The following is a 23,915-nucleotide window of genomic DNA, read 5'->3' as shown; positions in this document are numbered from 1 at the left end:
CAGAGAACGGATTTCTAATCTCCACCAAGAGTCAAGAACGACACAATGATGTGCGTAGTTCTCTTTGAACACATTTGCTTTTATCTAACCTTTTACTGGCGTTATCTGTCATTGCTGCGGATGTGGATTTTCCGCATGCTAAAAAAAAAACATGTCGTTACTGTTTTCTTTTCAGGCATATATAGGGATAGCCTATGCAAATGCAAAACATGCAATAACACTCCCTCTAATGTGACATGATCTCTCTTGCAACACTGCTTGATGTCACTAAGATGGCATCATTTCAAGATAGCATCATCTTTGCACCCTTCCCAGAAGATATGATCAAATTCTACATGAAGTAGAATGTAACCGTGTATGTGACGCATGACCAGACACATATTTGTTGGCGGTGAATGGGTGTGTGTAGGACTATATCTGTCCTTATTGTTTGAAGGGAAGGTATCTTTCCTGTAGCTAGCCACGCCAAGGTCCTGGGTTCGATTCCCAGGGAATGCAAGAACTGATAATGCAATGCAAGCTGCTTTGGGTAAAAACATCTGCCACATACATGAATGTAAGAGTAATATAAATAAATGAGGACTCACCTTCTCCAGCTGTTGTCAGGGGGAGGAGAAAGGTACATCGTTCCATATGGAGAACTCTCAGCGTAGTTCAGTCAAGGAAAGCCTCCGAAATTTTCACAGGCAAAATGTGCTTCAACTCTTGTCTATATGATAGGCATATATCTCATTTTTCATGACTTTATAGTTTAGATTTTTAGCAATGTACTGTATTTTTATATTTGAAAGAAATATTTATATGTTTCTTACAGTATTGGGCTGTCGAATGCTTAAATGTGAGGTGTGCCATTATTTTCAAGGAAATGCACAGCTAAAGTTGTTCCAGGCAGGTCTTGACCGCATTACATGTCCATATTACTTCACCGAATGATTTCAGTTATTAACAGTTAACCCTCTGGAGTCTGAGGCTGATTTGGGGCCTGGAGAAGTTTTGACATGCCCTGACATTTGTGCTTTTTTCAGTTGTTCATAAACATATTAATGACACAAGTGTCATTACACTGTATTCAGCACAAACTAGGCTACAATAATATGTGAGGAACATGTGTGTACATGTTTGTGTTTTTGAAGGAATAACGTTTATGCGTGGTTACTGAAAAAACAAAAAACTTAAGTCACTGATATAAGGCCAATAAAAGTATATTAAATCTGTGTTCACAAGACTTTTGGGTATTGAAGGTTGTAGACTAGAGTTTTTGCTTCAAAATTATGTAAAAATTATGCTGACTACTCTTTCATTTATAACAATATACTGATTTAGTTTTTGTAAGACACTTTTTGCCAAGAAACACGGTATGCGAGGAGGCGTGAATCTCCATGAATAATGGCTCATTCTCACCTGTGAAGACAAAAGAATTGGATAGTAATGAGCTGAAATGACTTGCATATTAATGAGGCATTTCAGTCAGGTAGGCTGTGAAAAAAAACTTCTGTGATGTCTCAAGCTCATCATGGTATATGAAACATACAGAAAAATTTTATTACAATATAAAATAATGGTTTTATATTATACTTTAAAATATAATGTATTTCTGTGATGCAAAGAGTCTGAATATAGGCCTTTAGTTTAAAAGCATGCACATTTGGAGAAATATAGGATTCTCATATGTTTATGTCAATTTTCTATACAGAGGAGTTATTTTTTATTTAATATTCATTGTTATCTCTATGAGCGCTGGTGTTTGCAATTCATACTGCAGCCGGAGGGCGCTCTCTGTGCATTTTAGTCCACAAATTCACCTAAGAAGAAGACGATATTCCATGAATGGTGTTTACCAATTCATACTACAGCCGGAGGGCGCTAAAGAAACAAAAACTCACTTAAAACTTATCAATAGAAGAAAACAAACAGGAATTTACTGAATGTCTTCCAGAGATCGCTAACCATGGCTTTTTCATCCAGATAAACAATTTTCAAGGCAATAAATACACGATTGAGACGATGAATGCATGTATTGCCTCTGAATTTGCATCTGAATAGCGCTGGCTCTGTGGGCGTGGCCGCATTAGTGGGTAATGAGCTGAATCACGGACTTCTGACATGGCTCTCTTTTCATACAGATTACATAAACACAGAATGTTTGTTTTCGATTTGACTTGCACGATTTAAAACCTGACATTTCAACGTTTTGTTAGACATAAGTATGAATTTTTTGTGATTAGTATTCACTAAGTTACACTTCATTTTCTGAGAACTATCAGATTGGACTTCGTTCAGAGGGAGATGAGAGATCACGCATCATGTTAGTTTTCTTTATTTTACAAAAAGCACAACATTTTGTTTTTACTCTGAGTGTATACAAATAAAAGGAGATATTCTATATTTTCAATTGATGTATTACTTATGTCTCTATGACAAAAAATGACAGAGTATTTTAAGTCTGTTTTGCTGCAATGTGAAAAAAAACCTGCAAAACGCGCCGGCGCGTTTTTAGACCTCAGAGTGTTAACAGCAAAAGAACCAAAACCCACAACAATAGGATAAAAACTACAAGTTATTTTCGTGTTTTTTGCCACAAAATTATGTTTTATTATGTACTGAAAGCACATACTCTCTTTCTCCCACTCTCTCTTCCACTCAAACGCAAACAAATACTTGCACAGAAATGTATTGTCAGCACTGCTCTGATGATTTTATTAGTAAAATAGTTAAGCAACTTAAAAGCTAAATGACATTTCTCATTAGTCAGGTAATAACGGCGCTGTTATCTGCTGAAGCAGATAAACGTACAGTTTCGCTATTAGTAGAGATGCTGCTGCTAAACACTGTTGAGAGACTCAGGAACTTCACACACGCTTAATCTCTCTCTCTCCCCCTCTCTCTCTCTCTCTCTCTCTAATAACTGCATTAAAATCTGCATTAGTCTGCTATCAATGGCTCAAGCCTCCATTACAGCATTAATAAGTGAATTAGTCTGCTATCAATGGCTCAAGCCTCCGTTACTAGCGCTAAAATGACATTTTGTAATCAGCAATGGAGGCGTGGGATAAGATGTGTTAGAAATTAGTCCTACACAAGCATTTTAAGGACAAAAATCTAAAAAAATTCTTGAAATTCAACATCTGAACAATGTCTTCAGGTGTGGTAACTGTAGTATACAAGCAGAATTATTGACTCTGCTTCACGTCATGGCTGCATTTCCACCTCGGGTGTGCATTATTTTGTAATAATTCAATGGCCCGTCATCAATTACTTCTTACTTAATCCATACATAGATCAATCGTTCACAATAAGATTTTCAATAAGATTTTACATGCATTTACAAAACAGATGGTGACTTAAACATTTAATTTGCTCACCCTCAAGCCATCCTAGGTGTATATGACCATCTTTTTTCAGACAAGCACAAATTTTGCAAAAAAAAAAAAAAATGTATCCATCCATCATATAACTAATCCATACCACTCCAGGGGGATAATAAAGGCCTTCTAAAGCAAAGCGATGGGTTTTTCTAAGAAAAATATCCATATTTAAAACTTTATTAACTATAATAACTAGCTTCTGGCAGGTGGCCGTATGCACCGATTTGTGGTGGAAGAGCAATCTCTGACCCATGACAAAATGACAAACATGGAAGTGCAGAGGGTAGAGCAAGACAAAACAACAGTCATGAATTAGAAGTCTAAAACGATCATTTTTAAAGAGAAATGTCGGAGGATTTCGATATAAGAGTTTGTTGCCCAGCTCTATTTGTTTGAACCGTGAGAGGCGTCTAAGCTTATGCTACTCCTACATCCTGCATCATACTTCACTTCAGGGGTTACTCATTTGGCCGAAGTCGACTTGCACATTCTGCGTATGGTCTTCCGCAGGAAGCTAATTATTTGAATTTATAAAGTTTGAAATATAGATATTTTTCCTACAAAAATGCATTGCTTCGCATCATAAGTACTTTACTAACCCCCTGGAGCAGTATGGATTATTTTTATGATGGATGAATTTTTGGGGGCTTCAAATTTCTAGGAAGAGCAAGGATATTTTAAAAAAATCTCTGATTGTATTCATCTGAAAGAAGTCATATATACCTAGGATGGATTGAGGGTGAGTAAATCATGGGATAATTTTCATTTTTGGGTGAACAATTCCTTTAATAATATAATTTATAATACTTTCTCCTTGTTACCTCACTGTGGCCAAATGGCCAATGTTTCATAAAACCAGGTTGGCACATTTGATTTCAAGCTGTACTTTGTAAACGGAAGAAGAAGTGTCGAGTTCTAAACTTTTTTGCTGTCTGAACCCACTCAAGACTCAAACAAAAGTTACAGGAACTATGAGAGAGAAAATAGCCCAGCTGAAGAACTCCTTGAGTAAACACTGTTACTTTAACTCAGAACGATGTTGACAATGCTGCCTCGTCATGTCTTTCTGTGCCAAGACTCTCACATCCAAAGGAGGGGGGAGGGGGGGGGGGTGGATTTACAAGATAGAAAGCAGGACAGAGTCTTTCTCTGTTCAACATCTGCATGGGCCTGGAAAACCCAGCAATCAGTTCTGCTGCAGTAATGAGAGACTGAGCTCTTCATACCTACTCTTCAACCACCAGCCCGCCCCTCGACCCGAACCATGACACAGCACAGCACAACCAATGAACAGGCAAAGCCGGGCCACAGAAAAAACATTTTAGGCCACTTCATAGTTAAGACTGTATGCTATAACCAGTATCATTTGTATGAAATCCTAGCGTGACATACTGTTGGTGATGCTAGGCCTGGGGATGGGGAGAGCGATGATGACATAAGCCGGGCGGCTTGGATTACGAGGGATCCTTCCTAAGATCTAATTAGCCCATGGCTGCTGAAACGGTGTGGAGAGACAGGGTGGCTGTGACACCACCTTCGTCTCAGAAGCTCCAGGACGGCGTGGGTGAGCTAACCTTTCTCTCTGACATTTCATACTCAACCCACACCGCTCGCCCTCCAATAGGACATCGTTCCAGAAATATATACAAAGCCAAATCAAGGCATCTGGCATGATCTATGCGGCTTGAAGGCAACTACATGGGATAGGAGGAAGTTGGACAGCGTTAGGTTGGCTAGCGAGCCTGTGAGAGAGTCTAATCTTGGCAGACGTGGTTGAATCAATGTGAGCAAAACAAGCCAACACTGTGAGGGACATCTGGCACTAAAGGGGAAAAAAAAATCAGAGTAAAAGCAAATTTGGGCTTTGAATCTTCCCTTATGTTCTCTCACTCAGCAGAATTAGAGTGGCATGAAAATGAAATGCTTTAGACATTAAGAGAAAAGCCTAGTGGGTGAATGTTTATTTAGAGAGACTACGTTTATTTAGATTAGATGTAAAGTGTAGTTTGGAGTTTAAGAAGATTTAAAAATCGTTTTTCTTTTTATAGAAAATGTGAGTGGCATATGGCCGTGAAAAACATGCCATCATAATGACAGGGTGCTGTAGGTGGCTTCCAGGACCATCAGTGTTATTTTAGTATTATTTATATACTACTATAGTATTTATTAATATTTTGAAATAGGTTTTATTTTTATTATATTTCCAGTTTGCATTTTAATTTTAGTTTAAATTTTAGTAATTTTGTTATGTGCTTTTGTCATTTTTATTAGTATTTGTTTTCTTTAAAATATTTCTATTTAACGTTCTATAATTTTTTCTTCCATTTCAGTTTTAGATTTAACAAATTAGTTAAAACGCACCATATAATTCATTATATAGTCTTGTGAATAAGTGTAGCCACAGTTATAATAATATGAATCCATTATTAATCTATTAAACCTCAATGCACCTTTAGAAAGTACAATGCACTAAAACGCATGAAAAAACAATTTCAGAAGTAACAAGGAATCTGCTAATATTATAATGCATTTAGCTTTATAATTATTTAAGAAAAGATATAATGCATTATAACATACATTACCATTATAATGCATTATACACCACAATGTTTAATAGTTTTAGCATTAGTTAACGCTTATTACACCTAAATATGGTTGTTCCTCATCTACTGAGTGCCTAATCTCATTCTGTATACAAAGTTCCGAAAAATCACGAAAGTAACAATCGCATTCTACCACTTGAAATAACCGAAAATTAAGGGCCTGTTTACACCTGGACATTTCACGCATTTTCTCTGATTGGATAGTTATCTGACTTATTAAAACTGTTTCATTTATACTTTGCCACATAAATGTGAATATAAATCCAAACTTCAATTCCCGCGCTGTATGCAAATTCAACGTTCACGTCAACGAAAGCAACAGATATGAGCTGAATTTTATTTATCATCAGCTAATTTCAAGATCAAAGACTGCAATAGGGGAAAAAGTGGCATCAGCACTGGAAAGATCCATTTAGTCTAATTTTTAATTAAGATTATTGTGTGTTGAGCGTCTGCGACGAGGTTTGCGCGATGGCTTGCTGAAGAGATAGCACTATCATATCTGGCTATAACATGCTCTCACACATTTATTTTTTTAACATTTTTTGGGAGGAGTAAAATTGACATATATGTGGTTTCAACAACCAGATGCATTTACACTTGTTCAGCTTTGTTTGGAATGCATCTTAAACCACCTCTTGAAGTGGTTTGAGTGATTGGATTTAAATCTGTCTCGGAAGTGATTCGGAGGGCATTTCACGATCGAATAGCCATCCGATCAGAGAAAATGCATGAAGTGAACAGGTGTGTAAACAGGCCCTAATTTAGTGACAATTGATTTGACATTAAATCAAAGTGATTGACTATACATTAATTACGTATTTAAACATGCATCAGAGATGTATCTCATTTCCAGCAGCACTTCGAACAAATCACAGGGAAATACATCTCAACTCATTCCCACATTTTGATTCAAGTCTTATTCTCTGCACCATAGTTGCTTTCACAGGCCCTGTGGTCTAGGGGCACCACATACATTAGGGTCCATAGGGACAATGTTGCCAGATCATGCTAAAAAAAGCAACAACTGGCTTTAACAAAACAAGCCCAAAATAGGCGATCTGCCTCACAGAAATAAGCCTAAAATAATGCCAAAATACATATCTCACAACTGCCCATATTTATATATATATAAAAAAAAAATTCAAAAGATTAGAAGGACGCTGAAGGACATGCCAACACTGTCACACACACACACAAAGTGCACACTGTTTAAAAGCAGAAGCTTAAACAAAAAGCAATAAAAATTGTAGACAAACTGCGCTTCCAAAAACTGTATACCCTTTCAAAAGACCAAACTATTAGAAATGCATGGCTAAAGTTAATTTAACTGTTTTTCTTTTTTTTTTTTTTTTTATTCATATCACTTCACTATATACTCTCTTCTTAAAGGTGCTAAATAAGATGTTTTGTTTTATACATTTTTGCAATATTACTTGAAACTGTCTTTACTAACTGATAAAAGACTATTAGGTGCACTGAAAGGAATAATATCAATATATATCATCTGTGCACGAGGTAGGGCCTTAAAAACATCAGCCAATCGTTTACGCGATCATCGCGTAAACGATTGGCCCTCTGGCTTGTCAATCACTGCCATGATGTTCCTTGTGCGAGACGTGCACGGCTGCGCGCTCCAGTAACTTTCCACACTCTACAGGCGCCGCATGCAATGTTTTTGTCAGGAGTAACAACTGCAGATTATGAGTTACCTGCAGTGAGTCCGACATAATGAATCCACTAACACGACACAGCGAATGCCGGTGGTAAAACACTGCATGAGTTTTGGGAGGCGTTCCTTTGAAATACGCATGTGCTCATTTCAAAAACTCACTAACAGTCTTTGGTTTCTCAGTCGACGAAAAGATCCTCTTTAGCACCTTTAATTATTCTCAACATGCTGCCTTTTTTCTAAATATCAATTAATTACAGCAGTCAAGCAAGTTTTAAGAATAGTTTTAAAACATAACAGATTTTAGCAAGTGCAAGCAATTAGCACACTGAGTGTGGCAATTGTGGTTGCGTTGGTTCATTTTTTTTTTTTTTTTCTGCTTTCGGATCTGACTCTGGCTAAAACATATATGGCTCTGACTATTATGGCCATCTCAAGCATAAAAATAGTGCAATAAAGTTTGCCATTCACGACAATCGGCATTTAATTGTGTTTTCTGAAAAACTCCTCTTGAAAATGTTTTTTGATAGAGAGCTCAAGCAGGTAGAGCATGGCACTACCAACGCCAAGGTCATGGGTTCAATTGCTGGGAAATCCACTGGCAAAATGTATAGCATCATGAAGCAATTTAAGTTGATTTGGGAAAAAAAAGCAGCAGTCAAAATGTAAATGTAAAAATCAGTCACAAACATAGAAGATAAAATAAGCACCAAAGTTAAACACCTACGGGTGTGTTAAAATCCCTAACTTTAAGTTAGGGGTGGGCGATATACCAGCAGACACAATTAATCAGTAGAAATTTGTCGACTGGTAGAGATTCTAGACTATCGTCTGTATCTCGGTTATGCTCACTTGACGATGCTGTGCTGCGCAGTCACTAAAGCTTATCGCTTGCATATGCGTTTTTAAGCATTGAGGTGTAAAAACAAGTGGTTTTAAACTATTGTAGCACAATAAGCAGCAAATTACACCTCATTTAGGCATGCACACTCTCTCTGAGAGATGTGTGACATGAAGCCGCAGCTCACAGAGCGCGTGAGTACTGAACTGAGTGCTTTTTGGCGACTAATTGGGCTTGAACGGTTAAATACACATATTTGTGTGTCAAAGTGACTATGTATTTGCAAGTAAACAGAGCCATTTACGTCTTAAGTGAAGGTACAGTTGAGAAAGACAAAGCATGAGTATAATGTACCGGTGCAGTTGGTCTTAAAGGGACAGCATCCAAATTTACCTGCTGTCTTTATTAATGATAATCAAACAACAAGAGAAAAAACTCACTGCTTGCTTTTGTAACTTTAATAAGAATAAATGTATATTTAAATCACACAGTAAAGACTATGCATTGTTTTTTATACATTTGATTACTTTATACATTTTATGCAGGCCTAGTATTTCTAGTGCTTGAAGTTTTTTCAGGTAGGTCTATTTCAATTGTGTCTTTGTTCTATTGTAGTTTGTTTTCTTTGTTCTTCCTTTATCACTGTTTACTTGTCTTCAGTAAGCTTGAGAGGATTTTTTAGGCTAGTATTCCTTTTTTTTTTTTTTTTTTTTTTTTTAAATCATGTTGAGAATGGTGATAAGAATTATGAAATTAAGAAAATTATGAAAATTTTTGATATTATTTAAAGCAAAAATAACTATAGTGATATATCGTTATCGTGATATAAAATTACTTATATCGTGATATAAGATTTTGGTCATATCGCCCACCACTACTTTAAGTATGAGAAATAGTAACAGTGATGCAACACTAACAAGTTGGATTGGTCTGGACTCTTTGCTGCATCAGATTATTGTGTTAGTAAGTCTTCTCATTCGTATGCTGAATTTTTAAACTGAAAGCAACAACAAAAACCAGAAAGTTCTGAGCCTAGAGCAAAAAGCTTTGAAGACAATAACAACCCAGCGAACCATTTACTCATTAAAATCCTTTTCTTTGTTTCAAAGACAACTAGAAACAAGTGTCAGCAATTAAGGCAAAAAAACAAATGCAACACAATACAAACAGACAACGAGGTGAAGAAAAAAAAAATCATCAGAGACTCTGAAGAAACCCGTGAGAATACACAAGAATATCTTCAGCTCTTGGGGAGGGAGTGGCTCAGTTCACAGAACAGAGGTCTGACAAACAGGTCTTGCAGTTTTTAACATGACTGCGGTCACCATCACAAATGCCTTTTTCCCACTCAAAGAAGGGCGGCTGTAGCGCACCGTGTGGAATTACTTTGAACCCATCGTTCAAAGCTCTTACGTAACTCAACTCTGTCACACTTTTTTTTTTTTTCCTTCATCTGTCTCCCTCACACTGTCTTTGTTGTCTTTTCATATTGCACACCATCAGAGCAAGTGGACCATTCCCAAACTATTCCAATTTTAATGAGTACGGAGTAGCTTCTTACTGGGTTTCGAGATAATTCAAACCCCAAAACATCTCTGCAGCTTCAAAAGAAAGATGATGAAATCAAAACTAAATCAGTGGACGAATGTTCATGCCCTCAACATCTTCAAAACAGCATGGTTACTCAGAAAGCATTAGGGCCTTGTTATTGTTTTATTTAATCTTTAGCACTAAGATAAATCTGCAGACCCGAAATTATTTTTTGAGCCCACAGACGATTAAGCTTACAGGCAACCACTGAAAAATAAATGAAAGAAGCCCATCAACTACACATCCGAGGAAGATAAAAGACCGGCCGGGCCGGCATAGTGAGTGATTTAATCAACTTTGTGATGAATGAATGCAGAACTAGCGGCAGAACGCGCAAGACGATCTGCGGCAAGTTTTGTTAATCACCCACTAATGAGGACACCAGAGTACTGATATTCAAATCTCTAAACGTTTCTCATGAGTGGGGAGAAAACAGCAGGTTATTGCAGTTACCCACTCATTCACACCCACATTACAAGAGTGGGAATATCAATACACAGAGGATCATCATCAGCCTGAAGCCCCCCCAAAAAAAAGCTGCCCACATGAGCAAAGGTCAACATGTATGACACACACACGTACAACATTCTGAGCTCATAATAATGATGCATCTACTAGCGTAAGCAAAGAACCTCACAGATTATAAATCACTTTTTCCCTCAACAAAGGCCTTTCCACCAGTGAACTTAAAGGATATCTGCCGCCCGTGCTTGTCAATGGGCCTGCGGTGCGGTGAGTTGATCCGATTGCGGTCTCGATGGACCCTCTCCACCAGACCATGGTGTCTAGTCCCTCGCACAGAGTCCAGACCAGAGGGAAACGCCCCCTGTGGAGAAACACCATTTTGGTTAACATCTGTCATAAATGCCTTTAAAAGTAACTCCCTAAAAATTGACAGTGTTCATATTTCAGGACTGATAAAGCATGCAGAATGCACACTCACACACAAGTAAAGTATTCAAAGTGCCACCATTAGCTTGTGTCCCCAAGGGAAATCAGTCTACTCCAAAGTGCTTTTACCTCTCTAGGTTTGGTTTCTCATGGCAGACAAAAAGTAGGGATCACTGCTCGGTGTCTCAAAGAAGCTTTATTCAGAGCAACAAGAGCACTTTCACCTGAAGGTATACAACACTGTTCTCCATAGGGGATAGACACAGATACAGTTCTTTGGCTCTTGGTGCACACCGCTGTATCAAGTGTACTTGTGGGGATAGCCGTGTACTGAAGGAGTAGGCAAAGTGAGGGCAAACTAAGAGGATAGGACAAACACACTCTTTGTTTTATAAGGACAAGGTTTGCAATTACCATCTCTTGACATCGTTTATCTGAGGGTAGAAAAGTCGAATATATGGCTGGAGCTTATCTTCTCCTAAACGAACACGACTAAATGAACAGATTTAGTAGACTTTGAGAAGTGGATGGAGGACAACCCAGGTACCTGGAAATCATTGCTGGCATTGCCTATCTGGTTGACGTTGGGCAGCGAGCCACCGTAGTACTGTGCCCGGTTCTGAGACAGACGGAGCTGCTGGATCTTCTGGAACTGCACCTTTAATAAAGAGGAAGACACCGTAAATGCATTTGAAAAAGAAAGAAGAGTGAGAGTCTATCAAGGCATTTTATAAGGTGTTGTTATAACATCTGTATTTAACTAAGTTTGAAATTCTTGGAAATGAGTTTGGTTTTAAGTGAACTTCAGAGCCCAAGCTGGAGGACAGTGTGGATTTTGTTGTTCGGAAAAAGTAAACAATGAAAATTATCAATTCTGATCAGGAACAAGCAAATCAGGAGGCGTTCCTTCCTCCCACTAACCAAAGGACAAAATTTGAATCTCAAAGACTGACCTCATTTAATGATATCAATGGGTTACTACACATAAGCTAAAGGCCTCTTTTTAATCCAACACACTGACATTTTTAAGCCAGAGCACAAAACCTGAGTTATGCGCTGCTTGGTTGTAAGGCTGCTTTATTTAGCCAAAAAAAATGTCATATTGCATAATCTGAAACATATTGCAGTTGTTTTGACAAATAACAAAATTCCTATTTTAATTGCGATTTGATAAACATTAAATATTTCACATCACTCCTAAGACATCAATGAAATACAAGAAGCATAAAAAAGGCATAAAATTACATTGAAACACAAATAGCATGGGCAAAACCTATCAACTTGCAAGCAATGTCTCCAAATGATCAAATGTTGCATATTTTGCCAAAGAATAGTACTGCTGCAAAGTTGCGATGAAACAGAAGTAGCGACAGATCTTTTCTTTCATACATACGAGTGAAATGGATTGAGTGAAATACCATACGTGTAGCCAAGTAGGGTGTCCCATACTTGGAATTTGTGCTCTGCATTTCACCCATCCAAGTGCGCACACACACAGTAATGAGTATTGAACACACACACATAACTCATTTTATTTCTCATTAAAGCCAATTTATTTTAATTAAGTGAATATTGCTTGTTCTACAGATTTTAACTGAATAAATTTAAAGGTGCCCAAGAATGCTTTTTTACAAGATGTAATATAAGTCTAAGGTGTCCCCTGAATGTGTCTGTGAAGTTTCAGCTCAAAATACCCCATAGATTTTTTTAAATACATTTTTTTAACTGCCTATTTTGGGGCATCATTAACTATGCACTGATTTTTTCAGCGCGTCGCCCCTTTAATTCGCGTGCTCCCTGCCACACGAGCTCTCGATTATATTACAGCACATTTACAAAGTTCACATAGCTAATATAACCCTCAAATGGATCTTTACAAGATGTTCGTCATGCATGCTGTATGCATGCTTCGAATTATGTGAGTAAAGTATTTATTTTGATGTTTATGTTTGATTCTGTATGAGTTTGAGGCTATGCTCTGTGGCTACAGCTAACATTACACACTGTTGGAGAGATTTATAAAGAATGAAGTTGTGTTTATGAATTATACAGACTGCAAGTGTTTAAAAATGAAAATAATGACGGCTCTTGTCTCCGTAAATTCAGTAAGAAACGATGGTAACTTTAACCTCATTTAACAGTACATTAGCAACATGCTAACGAAACATTTAGAAAGACAATTTACAAATATCACTAAAAATATCATGCTATCATGGATCATGTCAGTTATTATTGCTCCATCTGCCATTTTCGCTGTTGTTCTTGCTTACCTAGGCTGTTGATTCACCTGTGCAGATCCAGACATTACTGGCTGCCCTTGTCTAATGCCTTTCATAATGTTGGGAACATGGGCTGGCATATGCAAATATTGGGGCGTACACCCCGACTGTTACGTAACAGTCAGTGTTATGTTGAGATCCGCGTGTTTTCCGGAAGTCTTATAAACAAATGAGATTTACATAAGAAAGAGAAAGCAATGGAGTTTGAAACTCAATGTATGTCTTTTCCATGTACTGAACTCTTGTTATTCAACTATGCCGAGGTAAATTCAAATTTTGAATCTAGGGCACCTTTAATAGTTTTCACAATGAACAAATTTAAGCAATGTGAATAATCATACTTTCAAATTGCATTTAAATAAAATGAAATCAAATAGTGCAAATAGTTAATAATATACTGTCATGATTTTGAGTGGAGTTACCTGTTTCATTTATGTATGACTGACAAAAATGCCTCAGAAAGATTATTAGTTTATGTATATAAATAAATAAATAAATAAATAAATAAATAAATACATGAGTGTAATCCCAATGGATGGAAATTATATGCAATTCAAATACATAAATCTTAAATATTTTGAGTGTATTAACCTCTAAAAACAGTTTCCCATTATTTTACATTAAAAATGAACAAGAAGCAATTAAAAATGAACTAGAGCGATTGGGGGTTAGGTGCCTTGCTCAAGGGTACCTCAGTTGTGGGTAATAAGAGTGGAAGAGGGCGCTGTTCATTCACTCCCCCACCTACATTTCCTGCCAGTACTGAGACTCAAACCCATGACCCAAGTCCGACACTCTTACCATTAGGACACAACTGCCCCTAATTATCAAAAAGAAAAAAGAAAAGAAAAAAAATGTAAGAGAGATTACTATCCATTGGTTGTTTATGTGTGGCATACGTCACCAGTGGGAAGTTTCACCACAAGATCAAGTTATAACATTTTGATTAAAAAAAAAGAAACTACAAAGTCAAAAAGAAATTCAAAAATGAAACTTATGCACAGATAAATTGTTCACAATTAGGTCAATAACATGCACTCAGAAAATATTGAATTTTCATTTCATGTCGACTTTAAGGGTGTTCACACTTGTTATCTTTAATTAAAAAAAAAAAAAAAAAGTCAAACTCTCAGAGACCCAAAACTGAACTAAGACAAACAGAACCCAGTTCTTGTTGCATTCTCGTTGCATAACTTTTGCTTCTACTGTGAAATGCTCACAAGGTCATGTCAAAAACACACAAGGTTCACATAAACACAGTCAGTCTTTGCATCCTTGTTCCAATTTATAACAAAGATAAAACAACAAAATAAATCTTGTTTTACTTTATTTTTGGTCAAAACCTCTTTCTTTCTTGTGCTGACATTTCTTTTTGACATCTGCCAACAAGCTTTAGTTATCATTAACCAAAATGTACTACCTACTGTGACAGGTGCTATTAGAGGGAGGGACACTTTCATTCTAGAGAGAATTTGATTGGAAAAAATATGCACAGCGCATGATGTGCTAATCTTTTTGGTCAATTTTCCATAGAATAATTTTAAAAAGCCAACTTTATTTCGATTAACTGTGCAGCCCTAATTATAGATATCAGAAACACTTTCAAATATCTTGAACTTGAAAATGATGGGCCATAAAACAAAAACACAACAATCACTCACTTACAAGACACTGTTTCAATGTATAAGCAAGATGTTGCTTCAAATCCAGTGCTGACTCGGTTCCAGGCAGACAGCTCAGAAACACAGGCTTGTTAATAAACAAGCACAGATCCTCGCTCTCAGCACACACTCTGGGGTCATCGAGAGTCACATCCAGCCTTTCAATATACGGTGTTATCAAAACAATGACACCCCAGCTGTGGAGCAGGACCAAGCAGCTTAGTGAAGCCGAGGATTTCCCTGGGGCAGCGTGCTTAAGCTTATGCTCTTCCTCTCCTCTGTCAACATCACAAACAACATTGCAGAGAATGATTACTACTAGGGATGCACCAAATTTGGTGCATCCCTAGTAGTATTTTGGCAGATACTGATAGCTGATAGTTCCTTATTCGAAAGCCGATAACCAGTATTTTGGCTGATAAATCAAATACAGATTTTTATATAATATGTTTTGACTACAAAAAATAAAAGTCGAAAAAGCCATGTCCAAAAAAAAAAAAAAATAATGCCTAAATAAATGCAAACAAGTCAACGGACAATATTATCTGCGTATAAAGAATAAAAATGCATGTGCCATGGATAAATGTATTGGAATATCCTCTGCACAGACAATAATGAAATGATTTTAATTCAACTATATTGCTGATGAAAATAATACAAGAGAAATAAAAGTGCTAGTTATAATTAATAAGCACTGAATTGCTTTGTTAGTGGGTTAATTAACTCAACGAAACATCTTATATTAGATTAATCAGATATTTATACAACATAAACATAACATTACAACATATATCTGCACAAAATGAAATGACGAATACACAAGTGAACTTGAACTAAGTTACGTGCTAGTTAGAAAGTGTAACTCCTGTTGTGGATGCGCTCTTCCTGTAACAACACGCTGCTGAAACACAGCAACTATACCCAAAGAATTCACAATGTTTTATTACAATAGTGTTCTCATTATAATGTTATGTAATATGACAGTCCCAATCATAGTTGTTAATGTTGTGCATTGCTGTTTGAGCCGCATGCACTGAAGCTAAAGATGATCACCGGTTAACTGAAGCGCTATACTACAGCGTTAATTTAACTGAAACAAACGCACCCTATATGAGATATATATCAGATATATACACACAAAATAAACATAATATCACAACTTACAATTGCACAAAACAAAAGGCTGCGAATGCACAAGCGAACTTGACTGTTCTTGTCATGAACGTTTAACTCCATTGTGTGCTCATCCCATAACAACATGCTAAAACGGGCGCACTAAGAATTCACGACATTCTTTTACAGTATTTTTTTCATTATAATTTTATGTAGCCTATATGACAGACATGTGCAGCACATGTTGCTACTTTTCGAAGCGATTCCATTATATTTCAAGCAATTCAAAACCATCATGGTGCACACCTAAAGTGTCTCACCTGAAGGAAATAAAACATTATTTATCGGCTTTAATGTATCAGCCAAAGTGTCTTATCGGGACGATAATGATAACATTAAAAATGAACATATATCGGGCAATGTATTGTGCATCCTTAGTTACTACAATAAAAAAAAAAAGGCCTAAATTTAAGATTATGTATTTTAATTGCATATTAAATGTCCATAACAAACTAGTAATGAATATTTGTCAGACACACATATATGAAAGTTAAGACAGGTAAGATTTCTGTAATAGTACTAATAAACTGAATATATTTTAAATACAGAGTAACCAGGTTTATATATTTCTCATTAAAGCTAATTTATTCCAATATCATACATTTTAATTAAAGGTGCCATCGAACGTTTTTTTTTATAAGATGTAATATAAGTCTAAGGTGTTCCCTGAATGTGTCTGTGAAGTTTCAGCTCAAAATACCCCATAGATTTTTTTTAATTAATTTTTTAACTGCCTATTTTGGGGCATAATTAGAAATGCGCCGATTCATGCTGCGGCCCCTTTAAATGCTCACGCTCCCCGCCCCCGGAGCTCGCACTTGCCTTAAACAGTGCATAAACAAAGTTTACACAGCTAATATAACCCTCAAAATGGATCTTTACAAAGCTGTGCACAGATCCAGACGTTAATACTGGCTGCCCTTGTCTAATGCTTGAACATGAGCTGGCATATGCAAATATTGGGGGCGTACATATTAATGATCCCGACTGTTACGTAACAGTCGGTGTTATGTTGAGATTCGCCTGTTCTTCAGAGGTCTTTTAAACAAATGAGATTTATATAAGAAGGAGGAAACAATGGTGTTTGAGACTCACTATATGTCATTTCCATGTACTGAACTCTTGTTATTTAACTATGCCAAGGTAAATTCAATTTTTAATTTTAGGGCACCTTTAAGTGAATATTGCTTGTTCTACAGATTTTAACTGAATAAATTTAATAGTTTTCACAATGAACAAATTTAAGCAATGTGAATAATCATACTTTCAAATTGCATGAAATCAACTAGATGCAAATAGGTAATATACTGTCATGATTTTAAGTGGAGAAATCTTACCCGTTTCATTTATGTATGACTTGCAAAAATGCCTCAAAGAAAGATTATTAGTTTACGTAAATAAATAAATAAATAAATGAAGTGTAATCCAAATGGATGGAAATGATATGCGATTTAAATACATAAATCTTAAATTTAGGCCTAAATATTAACTCCAAAAAAGGTTTCCCATTATTTTACATTAAAAATGAACTAGTAAACACAGAGTTCTGTAGATTCCCAATTCAATATTTTCCACATGCAGTAGAGCATAATTTTTTAAGTTTTAGTTTTTTTATTGTTAACTTTTACTAATAAACACTTAAGATGAAAAAACTGGTACCTACTGGTATCTAAAAATAAAGTGGCAGACAAACTAAACTTTTCGTTTTATTGACTTCCATTCATACACATGTGAATAATAGAGACAGGAAACGCGAGCTCATGCGAAGAAGTTTCACATTTCGCTGTGTTCCAAAGTTCAAGTTTGGTGAACTATGACATGCAAATTTGTATCACGTGAAGAGGGCTGACAAATAGAATACTGATACGGCACAACGTGACAAACTTTAAATCTGCAGGACTGCAGCGTTGCAATAAAGTGAAGTAGATTGCATAGATGATGCTCAAAGTCTAGTGACCACAGCTTAACAGAAACACCTTGATCCACTACTACAAGTTGCATAGGCTGGACATGCCAAAGGACAGTCAGCATACCTGCAGCTGGATGACTTCCTGCATGCAAACATGGTGGGCTTATAGACAACAAGTGTTGTAATAGCACACAGACAAGTTCTGTTTCCATTTCTGTTTATCACATCCTACTGAAAATGGCAAGAATCACTCTCTCTGCTCTGAAAAACACCTGGTCTTTGCCGTTCGTCAAATCTCTCAGATCCACAAAAACGTGAAGGTGTCAAATCCGTTTCTAAAAGCAGACATTCAAAGTGACACATTCAATTTTGAACCGTGTTCTTGTTTCTAAGAAAGACAAATTAAAAATTGTCAAATGATCCCTTTGTTGATAGCAGTTTAATGTGCAGACACCATAAATATAATTAAGCCATTTGTAGGTTCACTTCCTCGAAAAGTTTAGTGTAAACACTGTGGCAAATGATGTTTATTTGATCAACCCAAGAAATATTGAGAAATCAAACACAAAGAAAAGTGATCACTTTGAGATACCAAGCACTGTCAGTCATTTCCTTGCAAATTACACATTTTGCTGCTTCCTTTGCCATGTGTACACTTATTTCATTTGTGGACCATTGCTAACAAGGTTTGGAAAGCTACAACAACACTGAGTGGTTTGGTACATATCACAATGTTCAAAAAATTAACCAAATGTGTAAAATTTGAGAAATGTTTGAGAGATCACAAACTTGCCTTTTGTAACCTCTCTGAAATACAAGCATTTTCCTCCAGGGCTCATTCTATTGTCAAGAAGACAAACTGTATTTGGTAAGACGTATGAACTTTGAAAAACTCTGAAAATGTACTATAACACAACCACATGTTCTCGTGCCCTAGAAAAGAAGGCAGCCAGATCATGAACTGGCAGATCATGTTCATTCATTCCCGCCTACAGACTCCACACAGAGACAGAGCGCTGTCTGAGGCAGAGCTGCTTTCTGGTAAAACACTTCCCACTGGTGAAAGACCTACAGCTGAGCCACTACACCTGAACAATATTTCTTAACCTTACTCTAACCATACTTCAAAAGCTAAATAATAATAATAAGAATTCATTGCAGAAAACAAAAACTAAAACATAACTCAAACTGTGAGCTTGGTACACACAAGAATTTTTCCACAACTCACAATAAGGCAGCCTGAACATGTTCAGCTCTCATCTTTTACTGGTCAGTCCAAAGCTAGAGGGTGATGTTCACCGTTACAAATGTTACTCTAAATGTTTACAAGAAGTGCATGTAAATGAAACTGAAAATGCAAAGCAGCTCAGCACACTAAAAGCCTCTGACATGCCCCCTACAAATGTTTACCACGGCAACCACAGCTTCCGACTAAACAACAGTTACTAGTTCTTGTTTAAAATCATAAATTATTAGTGAACTTTTTCGCAGACAGGTCTAGGGGTGGTCAGTGACCAAACAATATAAAATCAATAAAGTTTTAGCCATCGATGGTTCCATGAAGGATTAGTTCACTTTCAAATGAAATTTTCCTGATAATTTACTCACCCCCATGTCATCCAAGATGTTCATGTCTTTCTTTGTTCAGTCGAAAAGAAATTAAGGTTTTTGATTTTTCTCCATATAGTGGACTTCAATGGAGCCCAAACGGTTGAAGGTCAAAATGACAGTTTACAGAGATCCCAGACAAGAAATAAGGGTCTTATCTAGAGAAACCATCGCTCATTTTCTAAAACAAAAATAAAATTTTTATACGTTTTAACCATAATGGCCAGAACACACCAAGCCGACGCCGACGAACTAGTGGCGATGAAAGCAGACTGCGGGGTTTGCTCACGTCAGCAGCGTCTGTGTCCAAAGTTGCCCTGACACACCAAACCGACGCTAAACAGCCGACGGCCAAGCAGCACGTCAGTTCTGCACCTGCGTGAGATGAAATGCCTTTCCGAAACAGCAGGCGGCAGTAGCTGAACAGCCAATCAGAATGATCAGATGGCCCGACAGACGAGTTCCGACGCCGATTCAACATTTCGAATCGGCCGAAAAAAGGCCAACGAGGACCAACTTCAGCCGGCTTAGTGTGTTCCGGCCTTAAATGCTCATCTTGAACTAGCTCTGTTCTTCTCTATAAGTGTATTACTGCCCTCCACAGGTCAAAGTTTGAACTAAATTGTCATATACAGTATGCAAGTGCAAGTATATATCAATTAGTTCAAACTTTAACCTGTGGAGGGAAGTAATAAACTTAGCAGTGTCTACACTGCCGGACTTCTAATAGAGAAGAAGAAGAGAGCTGGTTTAAGATGAGAATTTATGGTTAAAATGTATAAAAGTTTTATTTTTTTTTTAGAAAATGAGTGATTGTTTCTCTAGATAAGACTCTTATTTCTCGTCTGGGATCGTGTAGAACACTTTGAAGCTGCACTGAAACTGTAAATTTGACCTTCAACCGTTTGGACTCCATTGAAGTCCACTATGATGGAGAAAAATCCTGGAATGTTTTCCTCAAAAACCTTAATTTCTTTTCGACTGAAGAAAGAAGGACATGAGCATCTTGGATGACATGGGGGTGAGTAAATTATCAGAAAATTTTAATTTGAAAGTAATCCTTTAACCCTTTGCTTTTACGTTCTCTTTTGCTGATTTCTCACTCATTGGAATACTTGATTCTGATTGGTCAGTTGCTACATCCAGCAGTCAAGTATTTCTGAATAATTATCGGCCAACACTGTATAACTGACCACTACAGTATATAACTATGTTCTGTCTTTAATTTATTTGGTAAGCAGCCCTGTAATAAGCAAGATTATGTATATTCATCTGGTTATTACTGCAAAATCAACTCTTTATAAACATACAAGATTATTATAAACACCTTGAGTTTTAAAAAGGGACTATATAAATCAAGTTTATTATTATAGGACTGCACGACATTGGAAAAAAATGACATAACTATTATTATTATTTTCAATATTAGACTCGACAGGGTGAACTGGACTTGTGGATGTGTCTTATATCAACCTAAAGTTGATACAAGACATGAGGTGCGTCCCAATTTGCGTACTTGTGCACTATTCTATGACATTTTTAAGTATAAATAGTGCGAGTAGTGTGTTCACACAGAAAATTCCAAAAAGAAAAGGTGCACTTTAAATACCCGGATGATGCACTAAATTAACGGAAAAAACGAAGTGTGGAATGTTGGATACTTCGTGCACTCGACTGTCGCAGCTTTAATTATGTAGTGGAGGGGGAGGGAGGACCGGACTTCATTGTTAAATCACAAAATAACCTTATACAATTCACGCACTACATGGATGAGTGCATAGTGCACAAGTACATAGTGTATAAGTGCATAGTGTATAGTGCGTCATTTGGGACGCAACTATGGTTATTTAGGCTCTGATAACCATGACGGGTTTATTTTTCAATAACAATCGACTGACTGTACATTATACATTACAAAACACAAACAAATAAACTCCTTCATAGTATATATCCAATAAAAAAACAAACAGATTCCTCGCACTCAAATGTGTAATAAAAGTGATGCCCGTGTATTCAAGTGAACTACTTTGCATTGTGTCTCTGTTTGAAATCACATTTAAAAAATACATTGTTTTTTAAGACATTTTATTTGAACTTTTCATAATATTTGCTTGAGCTACCCACCCAACATATCCGCGTGCCCACCCCAGGATGTCATCAAGGTAACCTCACTGCTGTTTCTGTGGTTATTCTGCCCTATACGTCCCTTACTACAGTTTTATTGTAGTAACAATCAGTGCGTCCCAATTCGCGTACTTGTGCACTATTCTATGACGTTTTTAAGTATAAATAGTGCAAGTAGTGTGTTCACACTGAAAATTCCAAAAAGAATAGTACACTTTAAATACCCGGATGATGTACTAGAATAACGGGAAAAACGAAGTGTGGAATGTTGGACACTTCATGCACTCAACTTTCGCAGCTTTAATTACGTATTGGAGGGGTAGAGGGTATGTTAAATGACAAAATAACCTTCACGCACTACATGGATGAGTACATAGTGCATAAGTGTATAGTGCGTCGTTTGGGACGCAACTAATAGCTCTGGTAACTATGGTATCTTGGCTGGAAACTATGGTTGCCATGGTGCCTTCTTCAAGGGGTCATGACTATCAAAAACATCTGTAACGTTACTTAAAGAAAAGATACATTTTCTTTTCACAGCTAAGACAAAATGTAATTAGCGATTCATCAAGTGATGAGATCAATAAAAGGTATCATCCCTTTAATGATGTCCGTGTGAATGCGTGCAGTGTGAATGACAGCAGTCAGCCACTGACACTCTCATCCCTCCTCATGAGCTCGATGTGTCGGGCGTTTTACATACACAGTGATTCAGTTGCGCTTAGGACAAACTTAGGCATCTGCATTTGATGTATGAAATCGAGGGAGCGAGGTAATTTCCTAATTTGGCTGTGCTTACCCTTGAGACGGTGAGGTCTGTCATGAGCTGCTCGAAGGCCCGCGTCTCCTCCGCCTGTTTCTGGTTGTGCAGCGCGATCTTCTCGCTGAACTTCCGCGGGTTGGAGCCACTCGAGCCCGGGGATCCAGACATGATTGGGCCGCAGAGTTTCGAGATCAACTTCGCAGGGAACTGACTGTTGAATGTTGTCGATATAGAAGTCAAATGTGTTTAAGTTGTCCCTCCATGTTGCTGAAAAGCGTGTAAGAGTGCAGTCCAGATGCTTTAGAGGGGTTTGACGAGGTCGCTTTAATGACAAGAGCTTTGCCACCGTTAATGAGCTGGAAAACGCGACGAAACCGTGTTATTAACAACTTAATGGACTTAAATAAGCTTACGTGCAAAGTAACGACGATATATAGGAATTACTTATAACGACAATTTTTGAATACAGGCGATGAGCCGATATTGCTAAAAGTTTGTCAGGAAACTGGACATCGCTAAATATTCAAGCGGTTATGACAGTTTTGTTTGGCATCACTAAAACTGCTTTCTTGCTTTGTATCGTGGGAAAAAGAGGATGAGATGTGGAATACTGTGCAATGCCAAACAGAAAAGCTTAAATATTTCACTTGGCTTTCCGAAACAAGTTCAGGAACGACTCTAGCTAGCGAGCTAAATACTTTAGATTCTGACGAGAAGCATTTTTATTATGTATTTTTAATGATTACACATTAATATTTAAGTGCCTACCATTATTTATGAATTAAGGTAGACATTTGGTGTCGAAATGTGTGTAACTGACTGCTATTGCTCGGTCAGGTACAGGGTAAAGTCAGCCGTATCAGCTAACCAGCTAATGAGCGATATGACACAATCAAAATATCACAAACGAAATGTCACAAACGAACTGTAGATGACAGCAAACGACCCACTATATGGTTAATTCAATCAATCTTATTGCCCACAATACTGAACTTAGTTTCGTGAGATTTCAACAAGTGGTCTCGCCGATGCAAACCTCATTACGCATTCAAAACTCGTATAAACAGGTAAGCGCAACTTTGCAACAAGGTAGCAAATGAAACTCAGTCTGCACTAGACACTCACTGTCCTGCGGCAGGACAACCAGCGGCCAGTGATCGAGCGCTGTTGTCATACGAGTCAGAGAAAATGTTTAGATGTTACTGATTCGTGAAGTGCAGCGGCGAAATCTGATCATGTAGTCCGCGTGTACTCCCTTGAACTCTCTTCTCCGTGTCCATCATCTAGATCCACCTGAACTGTGAAACACCGACTCGTGACTCCACGGCACACATTTGTTTTGTCAACTTCGATCCCTCACTCCGAGTGAAAACAAGCCGAGGAAAAAATACACAAGCCTGCCCCAAAAGTGTATACCAATTTTTTATAAGTTGTGT

General features: G+C 37.2%; 1 protein-coding gene across 2 annotated transcripts in view; it reads right to left on the bottom strand.

The window, feature by feature from the left end:
- The window catches only part of crtc3 (CREB regulated transcription coactivator 3), a 58,661-nt gene extending 34,746 nt beyond the window's left edge, over positions 1-23,915 (bottom strand). For both annotated transcript variants that reach the window (XM_048185097.1, XM_048185098.1), the window contains exons 1-4: positions 22,516-23,915; positions 11,510-11,620; positions 10,769-10,897; positions 588-649 (exon numbers count right to left, since the gene is read on the bottom strand). In XM_048185097.1, coding sequence (XP_048041054.1) covers positions 588-649; positions 10,769-10,897; positions 11,510-11,620; positions 22,516-22,647 — 434 coding nt within the window. In that variant the 5' untranslated portion in view covers positions 22,648-23,915. The remainder of the gene's footprint in view (positions 1-587; positions 650-10,768; positions 10,898-11,509; positions 11,621-22,515) is intronic.

Source organism: Megalobrama amblycephala, linkage group LG3 (assembly GCF_018812025.1).
Source record: "Megalobrama amblycephala isolate DHTTF-2021 linkage group LG3, ASM1881202v1, whole genome shotgun sequence".
Lineage (NCBI taxonomy): Eukaryota > Metazoa > Chordata > Actinopteri > Cypriniformes > Xenocyprididae > Megalobrama > Megalobrama amblycephala.
Note: the sequence above shows the minus strand (reverse complement) of the source record. Positions and strands in the feature narration are given on the sequence as shown.